This window comes from Otolemur garnettii, unplaced genomic scaffold (assembly GCF_000181295.1).
Source record: "Otolemur garnettii isolate 467f Iridium unplaced genomic scaffold, OtoGar3 scaffold00134, whole genome shotgun sequence".
Lineage (NCBI taxonomy): Eukaryota > Metazoa > Chordata > Mammalia > Primates > Galagidae > Otolemur > Otolemur garnettii.
In genome coordinates, this window is record NW_003852529.1 from 3,842,320 (window position 1) to 3,851,838 (window position 9,519).

Genomic DNA, 9,519 nt, shown 5'->3' on the forward strand with positions numbered 1-9,519 from the left:
AAAAAAAAAAAAAATAAATAAAAATAAAACAATTTAACCCATGGATCCATAAAGATGGGCCAAATGACCATTTGGACTGTAATGTGACCACATGGGCAGCCCCAGGGCCTAACCAGGAACTAACTGGACTGAACTTCCCTAGCTCAGGCACCTCCCAAGACCACTGATGACATCCGGCAACTTGGATGTGCAGAGACAGGGAGAGCAAGCAGCCAGGCCACTCACTTGGACACACCCTTCCCCTCTAGCTCTGAGGGATCCTTAAAGAAAGGATAGAAAAAGACACAACTTGGTCTGGAAGGGAAATGAGAAGGTTTTACAAATGGATTCTGAGCTTCCAGTCCTATTTCCCTGGTGTGCTCTGCCCCTGCAGGGCTACATAGCTTGTTCTGTCTGGATCCTCCCCCTCCACCCCTAGTCTGTGTTGGGGCCCAGCTGTTACCAAACACCAATAGGCCAGTAGTCCTGACATCCAAGAGGCCCTTCCTTTCTTTTCTTCTTCTTTTTTTTTGAGATAGATCCTCAAGCTGTCACCCTGGGTAGAGTGCCATGGCATCACAGCTCACAGCAACCTCCAACTCCTGGACGAGTGATTCTCCTGCTTTTGCCTCCCAAGTAGCTGGCACTACAGGTGCCTGCCACAATGCCTGGCTATTTTTGGTTGCAGCCATCATTGTTTTTTGGAAGGCCCAGGCTGGATTTGAACCCACCAGCTCAGGTATATGTTGCTTGAGCCACAGGAGCTGAACCTTTTTTTTTTTTTTAATGACACAGGGTCTGTTGCCCAGGCTGGAATATAGTGGCCTCATCATGGCTCACAGCAACCTCAAATTCCTGGGTGCAAGAGATCCTCCTGCCTCAGCCTCTGAGTAGCTGCAAATACAGGTGTGCACCGCCATGCTTGGGTAAATTTTTTTTTTTTGAGACAAGAGTTTTACTTGTCACCCCTGGTACAGTGCCTTGGTGTCACAGCTCACAGCAACCTCAAACTCTTGGGCTCAAGCAATTCTCTTGTCTCAGTCTCCCGAGTGGCTGGGACTACAGGTGCCTGCCACAATGCCCAGCTATTTTTAGAGTCAGGGTCTTGCTCTGGCTCAGGCTGGTCTTAACCAGCCTGACAGCTCAGGCAATCCACCTGCCTTGGCCTCCCAGAGTACTAGGATTACAGGTGTGAGCCACCACTGCCTTCCCTTAAATTTGTTTTTTCATAGGGACAGGGTCTTGCTCTTGCTTGGGCTGGTCTTGAACTCTGGCCTCAAGTAATCTGCCTGCCTCAGCCTCCAAAGTGCTAGATTATAGGTGTGACCCACTGTGCCTGGCATTTTCCTTTATTTTCAAAATTAAGTAGCACAGGGATTTTTTTCCTTAACTAAATAAAAAAGGAAAGATGAGAAACTCTTGGTGGTCCATCTGACAATAAAGACAGAAATATCTATTTCTCTGTCTTCTCCTTGGAATATCACCTTTCATTATTAATGTTTCTGAGGCAACTCCCTTTCTCCTGAAACCAATGGAAGTTTCTCTGAATATCATTCCCAAGTTTAGGGCCTGGTGCAATAAAGAGGGATGAACATGGGGATAGTCTGTGATTCGGAAAGATGGAGGGCAGCTTTCTCCACTTCAGAGCTGCTGTGACCAGGCAGGGCCATTCTGCTGCCAGACTGTCCTGTGCCCTGGGGAATGCTCTGCTGCAGCCCGGTCCCAGCTGTGATAACCACAAAGGACTCCAGACACTGCCAGGTCCCCCCTGGGGAAACCCCCAGCCACCGTTCTACATGAATCTTTTATTTTCATGTGGCTATCGGAGGAGGATGGAAAGGCCAGGAGAGGTGCTGAGTAGAGCAGCTGGTACTCACGCCAATGAAGGGAATGAACTTCTGGTATGAGTCCTCGTCGGGGCTGTGGGAGACAGAGGAAAGCTTTCAGTTAGCAGGTGAAACTGAGCCTGGCTCGGAAGCATCAAAGGAGCCCATAGTGTGACATTATATCCTCCTGTCATTCCTTGGGGGATGTGAGGGCTATTATGGCTGTTCATATGGAGCACACAAAATGGGAAAAAGACCTGATCATGCCAACTACACCCCCTGCTCCCCACTGCTGAGTCTCGGCCACTAGGATGGGGAGAAGCAGCAGGCCTGGGGCAGTGAGGGCACCCGCAGGATGCAGTGGGACCCTCTCAATCTCCTGGGTTTATACAAAGGACCTGAGGTATGAACAAGGAATGGATTCAACATCCCTGTCACCCACCTGACCTGTTCCTCAGAAATCTGAGGTCACACTTACAACTTGTGTCTGCAGGTGAGCATGGCCTCAGCCACAGGGAGCTGGTGTGTCGCGGCCGCCCCATTGACGTACTGCATCACCCGGCCCACCACGTCCAGTTGCTCTGCAGAAAGGCCAAGCAATGACCGCCCATGGATTTTAGCAGGCAAAACCCCAACCTTGGAGTGCCCCTGAGACCTGGCAGAGCTAAGGAAAGGGCTGAGAGAGCCCTTTGGTTTTGAACCCAAGAAGTGTGAGCAAAGGACGGGCCTCTGGCTCAGGGCTCTTCCCTTCAGCTCTCCAAGTCCTGCACCTTCCTGGCTGACCACGCCCCTCCTTTCACACCCATAGCTCCTGCCTGCCTGTGTTGGCCATCTGTCTCCTGGAGGAGACTCAGCCCACCCGTCTCTGCCCATCACTTTTTCGGCCTCATTCTGATCCCTGCCTCCTCTGCCCGGTTGGTGCAGTTATTCATGTGTTGAGAGACTGCTTGGTAACTACTCTGCTTCCTTAATGTCATCTCTACAATGGAGGGATCCCTCGCCTGCCCACATACAATCCTCCTCACTTCTGGCCTCCACTTAACACACATACTCTGGAAAAGTGAACATGTGGAGCACCTGGAAGCAGGGGAAGTGGGAGCCAGAGGAGGAAGAGTAGCAGTGCCACATGCCCCAGCCTGGGCTGGCTCTCCAGAACTAGGGAAGCCCCCAGATGGAGCCATTACCTGACACTGGGGCCTCAGAGCGGCTGAACAGGTCTCTCCAGCTGGAGTCCAGGAAGGCGCTGCTGTACCTGCTGTCCACAGAGCCCAGGTATTTGGCCACTGGGTGAGAACCTGGTTGATGGAAAACCAGGGAAGGCAATTTGGTCAGGAGGCGCAGGTGGGAAGCAGCCCAGCTCACCCCACCTGGCCCTGGGTCAAGCTGTGGGGCTTTACCAAGGGGGATGATGAGGAAGCGCATGTAGCCGAGCCAGTCGGAGGTCTTGCTGGCCAGGGACTTGACGAAGAACCGGAGGATGGAGCTCAGGTAGCTCTGGCCCCCGACAGCTGCAACCTTCACTGGCCGGGGCATGGAAGAGTTGCAGTTGCAGCTGGGGAGGGAGGAACAGTCACTGAGGACCCAGGGCTCTGCCAGGACCCTGCTCAGGGAAGGCCCCAAGTGCCAGCTGTCTGCGATGTCAACAACCCACAAGGGAGCAAACCAATAAGCAAAATGAAGTGGAATGACAAAGAGAACAAGCCTCGGGGCTCTGCAGCTAAAAGGAGACCTAGGGTCAGAGGGCAAGTGCTGCCCCAGGAGTTGAAGCTGATGTTCACCTGGTGGTGCTGCCTGGGGGTCACCCTGCGTGCGCGCCCCAACTCTGGAATCCGTACTGGCCACGTTGTGCAGGGACCTCTGGGCCCCACCGAGAAGACACTGTGGGTTCTCCCCCACCAACTCTCAATTGTCAGGCAGCATGTTACAGCTGCAGGAAGGAGTAAAGGGCTGTTTAAAACCCTGGGTTTTGAGTGGTGCCTGTGGCTTAGTGGGTAGGGCGTCAGCCCCATTTACCAAGGGTGGCGGGTTCAAACCCATCCCCAGCTAAACAGCAACAAAAAAATAGCTTGGCGTTATGGTGGGTGCCTATAGTCCCAGCTACTTGGGAGGCTGAGGCAAGAGCATTGCCTAAGCCCAGGAGTTGGAGGTTGCTGTGAGCTGTGTGATACAACAGCACTCTACTAAGGGCGATAAAGTAAGACTCTGTCTCTAAAATAAAACCCTGGGTTTTGTTTTTCCATCTTGGGTTAAGAAGATGAAGCCAGTCTAGGTAGGGAGTCAGAGGGGCAGGAGCTGCTGCTCTAATGGCCTGATGCCTCAGGCTGCCAGGACACCTTGCACTATAGGTTGTGCTAGGCCCCTGCCACACACCCCATGGAGTTCTCAGTCTGGTGAGGCTTGGAGGTCCCATCATTGCTTAGAAGTCAGGGTCGAGGGTAAGTCGGGAGAACTCGAGGGCAGGAGGGGAAGGCAGGGGTCTTACTAGCGCTGGATCCGGGTGAGCAGGGCGGACAGCACGGCCTGGACCTCTACGGCAGAGCAGGTGCATACGACAGGCTTCCGTTGGTCCTGGAGCAGCTCAGCCACATACTGGGGTGGGGAGGAGGAGGCAGGCAGGTGAGGACATATCAGTCCCTCACAAGGGCCGAGAGGCAAGGGGGGCACAGGAGAAGCGGCAGGGCCCTTGTCCTCTGTGGTTCAGACTAAAGGGGGCAAAGGTGGCCAGGTTTCCTGAGCCATGCCGACTGTTAGGAGGCAGGCTTCAGGGTTGCTGACACCCACGCTCCTCTGCAGCCTGTGCCCCAGGCCTCCCCGCCCCAGTGGGTGGTGAGGTGAAGGGCAGCAGGACTGCTCTGGCCCTACTCAGTCCTTGTAGGAATCAGGCCAACCCCTGGTTGGTGGCAGCACTTGGTGCTTCCCCACTTGGTTCCCTTCCATGGTACTGCTTTTTTTATACACTTGGAAGCTGAGGTATGGAAAGGTTAGTGACTTCAGACCCCATAGGCCAGACAATGACAGAAGTAGGACTGGAACATGGGAGCTCTGGGCTTGGGTGAGGGCGGGAGGTGCCTGAAGGGTGAGTCCGCTGTCCCCCTCCTATGTGCCTGGAGCTGGACTCCTGCATGGCTGCAGCTTGAGCCCTCACCTGGCCCTGCCAGTCAGTGGTGTTCACCAGGATGACATTTTCAGGGAGAGCTGCATCTGACACTAGGATCTGATTCAGTTGGTCATACACCACCTTTCTTGGAATCTGCTGGCACAAAAATGTCTTTTGTTAGGTAGTCCTTGGGGATCCTGGGGCTAGGGTGTTGGATGAGCATGTGGAGAGCCCCTGGAACTGGGTGCTGAGAGAAGAGACAACATGAAATCTGTGCAGGGGGCCAGTCTCGAGCTGGCCAGGCCACAGTGGACAAGAGAAGAGAAAAAAAAATAAACAGAGGCCTCAGAAAACATTAGGGACAAAGCCACAGCAGGTGTCCTGCCAGGGCAGGCGGATGATGGATGTGGAATGGCAGCAGGCAGTGGGACAGTGCCATGCAAGGCGGTGCCAGAGGGCAGCCAGCAGGTGCTGAGAACAGAATGAGGGCAGTGGGGAGAGAAAGAACAAGAGGCAGCGAGTGCTGTGTGTGGACCGCTGTCTGAGGGAACAAGAGGTATTTCAGGAACAGCGATTAACAAGAAGGACAATGCCTCACCCCAGGCTCATTTTCAGCTATGTAATAGCACCAAACTCAGGAAGCCAGACTGACACACACTTTTCTCTTAACAATACTTACCAGGGAAATGCACAGACTTGTTGCTTAACTCTCCAAAAACCATGTACCAGCCAGAGAACTCCCTCCCCAAACCTCTGACACCATAGGCCTTAAGAAGAGAGCACAACTCCTGAGGTTCCATTTCTGCTGACTCCTTTTCCAATGAATATTCAGGAATTTCAATAGAGAGATCTTAATAGCGCTGCTGTATCAGCTTGAAATCACAGTAACTGACCCACAGATGCACAAAGGAGACCTGGTGGCTGCTGTCCTCTGGGACGATGCCTCATGGCACAACCTCCACACTAGTGTCTGGTGGAGGCCGAGAGGCAGAAGACACCAGAGAGATGGCAGGCCAGGGCCCGCCAGCACCTCTGCCCACCGCCACCCCTAGTCGGATGCCCTGGCAATGAGTAACAAATACAGGAGGCTACTCTAACTTTGGTCTTTCTTTAAGACTTTTTATTTGGAGCATTTCAAACTATCTCTCCTTTCGTTTCCAACTAACTGACCAAGGAAGAGATTAAAACAAGCCTGAAGTCCAGGGCATCGCGGGGACACAACCAGGGCCTAGGTGTTACCTGTGTGGTGTGGCCCAGGTCCGGGGAGCGCTCACTGTCAGAGCTGTTGGTCCTCTCGCTCAGGGGCTTAGAGAGCTGCCTCTCCCTCAGGGGCGTGCTCCTCTTCTGCCGGGGTGTGTGCGCCCCTTCCACCTTGCTGCCAGGGGTGTGGGAAGAGGGCAGTTAAATAGACCTTCCAACCCCAGGCTTTGCCAGCCATGCTTCCTTGGGCCCTGAAGCCCCAGCCAACAGTGGTCACGGTCTGCACTCCTGCTTCCTCCCGGTCTGGTGTACCTGGGTGAGGCGGAGCCCTGGGGGTCTGTCCTGTTGGACTTCATGGGAGTTCTGACTTTCTCTGGCACAGCCAGACTCGCGCTCCCATCTCCAAACACGTCCTGGTCAGTGATTTCCTGCCATGGAGGAGGAGAAGCCATGAAGGTTGCTGAGCACTCAGTGGCGCCTGGGAGCCTCCATAGAGGCCAGGCCCTCAGCATCACCAGGAGCCGTCCATTTTCTTTCCCTCAAAGTGTGTGGTTCTAAGACCACCACCCCCGCCGCCACTTCCCCCATCAAGTGACATGGAAATGGCTACTGTTTAGTTTAGTGAGCTCACCCTCTGTCCGAGTTGTCAGTACACAAGGAGGAAGAGACTGACCACCTACCCCGTCCAGCCCCTGACTGGCCTAAGAAGCGATGCTGGGCCTCATGAGGGCGTGGCCCTGTAGATCTAGGAACTAGCTGCATTCCTCATTTGGCCATAGCTACTGGCATCTAGCTGGGGTTCTCCCTTCGTGGCTCCTTCTCCTGCCAACTCCTGTCTGTATCTCTCCCAGGCTCACTTGCCTCCATCCCTCTCATTCTACCTGCTGGGTTCGGGCCCTTGCTTTTCCTAGATCACTTTCAACAACCTTCATGAGCCTTACTTCCTTCCCCCTTCGAGCCGTCCAGCCCGCCTATTGCAGAGCTGTCTTCCTAGGCACAAAGGCGACCACATCACAACACTATTAGAACAATGGGAAATACTCTGCACTGCTGAGAATGGCGTCTCAATTCCTCAGTGGGGCCTTTGAGGCCCTCCAGGACCTGGCGTAGGCCATCTTCCTGTATTACTGTTCCACATGTCCTCCCTAGGACCACCCCTTCCCCAGTGTTCCCACCCTGTCAAGGACTCTGTCCCCCATAGAGGGCGTGAGCCTGCCTACCTCTCTGCTCTGCCTATTCCTTATGTTTTCAAAATGTTTACTCGAGACATAACATCCATAAAATAAGTGCGTGAATGTAAAACAGAGAATTGAATGTGTACCCAGTATACCCCTAAGTGACAGCTAACCAGATTACCACAGCACATTCCAGCACTCCTAGAGGGTCCCACATGCCCCTTCCCACTCCCACAGGCAATAGGGGTCCTCACTCTTGCTGGCACAGCTTTGCTTTGTCTGTCAATTTCACGTAAATGGAGCCCTATGGCATGAATTTCTTTGGTGTTTGGCTTCTTTTGCTCAACATCAAGTCTCTGAGATTTGGTTAATCACTGAGAAGTTTAATCAGAAAATGACACAACTGGAATTCCATTTTGAGAATATAGCTGCCACGCAGTGTGGACCTCAGTGGGGCTGAGTGGAAGCTGCATTATTCAGATGACTGGTGGACCATAAAACAGAAGAAGTGAGCACAGACCCTTTAGTTAGTAGTGTGCTGTACTATGGGAAACAAGCCTGAAATCATGCTCCCCTCCATTCCACTCAACCCCCAGAAGGCCTCCCTACAAGGCTCATGTACCCCAGGTGGAATTCTGCCAAGTTCTCTGCTCTTCCTACCCTGGTCCAGCCTCTGGTCCCACAAGATAAACTTCAGTGTATCCTACAAGGCCAAACTCAGGTGTCTGCATCCCTCACCTTAGGTGTGCACAGGGGCTTTCCTGGTAGGGGCCTTGGTGACAGACCATGGCATGATTGTATGTGCATCTACAGTGCCCAGGGCATGTGTGACCACTGTGTAATTAAACTGTGTGTCCCAGCAATATCCCTGAGCAGCTTCAACACCTCTTAGACCAGCAGTCCTCATAACCCACAGGACTATATGAAAGGGTCATGACATTAGGAAGGTTGAGAACCCCTTGGAGACTTAAAGTGGGCTGCACGGCCACTGAAGGAGCAACATCCTAGGAGAAGGGTGACACTGATCATCTCTTGGGAGCAAATGAGTGTGACAGATAGTGAGAAATTATCCAATCCAGCATCATATCCCTCTAACTAAAGTAGTGGTTCTCAACTTTCCTAATGCTGTGATCCTTTAATACAGTTCCTCATGTTGTGGTAACCCCCAACCATAAAATTATTTCCATTGCTACTTCATAACCATAATTTTGCTGCTGTTATAAATCATAATGTAAATGACTGATATGTGGGATGTATTTAGGCAACCCCTGTAAAAGGATCGTTTGATCCCCCAAAAGGGTCACGATGGACAGGTTGAGAACGGCTGAACTAAAGGGTTTGCTAATCTGGGGAACAACATGGTGTCTAGGGTAGGATTTCAGGAGAAAAAGAGTATGGGGCAGTCCTTCCTGAGGGCCCTTTCCTTCTTTATTTGAGACACAGAGTCTTACTTTGTCACCCTCAGTAGAGTGCCCTAGTGTCATAGCTCATAGCAACCTCAAACTCTCAGGCTCAAATGATTCTCTTGCCTCAGCCTCCCGAATAGCTGGGACTACAGATGCTCACTATTAATACCTGGCTGGGGTCTTGCTCATGCTGGTCTCGAACTCCTGAACTCAAGCAAACCACCTACCTCAGCCTACCAGAGTGTTGAGATTATAGGTGTGAGACACTGCCTGGCCAGCCCTTTCTTCTTATTTCTAAAGGGACAGCTGCTATTGGAAATGACTGAAATAGGAAACTAAATCATACGTACCAGAGTGTCTGTTTCAGTCAAGCTGTCATCTTGGTTTTTAATCCAAGTAGATTTGACTTTTTCTAGAGCAGCCAGTTCCATCTGCAAAAATGGTTAATAATTCATTTACATGGATACAAATAAATATCATTGGTTTTACCAGTTCCCCATGATGCTTATCACACTTTCACTTAATCTTCAACCTCATAAAATCTTTAGGGCTTTTATCTTATGAGGGGGTGTATTTTTGTGGAAATGAAGCTTCAGAGGGATCAGTTCTTTCTGTAATCAGTCAACATGGTGAGATGTAGAATCCAAAAATTCTAACTTCTGCAAGGTGTCCTTGGGAGGAGCTCAAAGGTCAGATAGCTTTGCTATTGGATCCACAAAATCTTTGACCTTGGATGCAGTAAACCTCTTACCCAGGAGGGACAAACAGGGGTCTCCTTTGCTTGTCAGAAAAAGAAGGATGTTATAGTTTAGGTCTTTGATTTTGAGAGTTAAGGC

The 9,519-nt window shown here is 51.8% G+C and overlaps 1 protein-coding gene across 1 annotated transcript in view; it reads right to left on the reverse strand.

Annotated features, from left to right (window-relative positions):
- Positions 1-9,519, reverse strand: part of PACS1 (phosphofurin acidic cluster sorting protein 1) — a 177,041-nt gene that overhangs the window by 7,209 nt on the left and 160,313 nt on the right. Inside the window, exons 11-19 of the mRNA XM_023518303.1 lie at positions 9,034-9,114; positions 6,415-6,530; positions 6,142-6,277; positions 4,951-5,055; positions 4,288-4,394; positions 3,203-3,357; positions 2,990-3,100; positions 2,284-2,386; positions 1,857-1,899 (exon numbers count right to left, since the gene is read on the reverse strand). Coding sequence (XP_023374071.1) covers positions 1,857-1,899; positions 2,284-2,386; positions 2,990-3,100; positions 3,203-3,357; positions 4,288-4,394; positions 4,951-5,055; positions 6,142-6,277; positions 6,415-6,530; positions 9,034-9,114 — 957 coding nt within the window. The remainder of the gene's footprint in view (positions 1-1,856; positions 1,900-2,283; positions 2,387-2,989; positions 3,101-3,202; positions 3,358-4,287; positions 4,395-4,950; positions 5,056-6,141; positions 6,278-6,414; positions 6,531-9,033; positions 9,115-9,519) is intronic.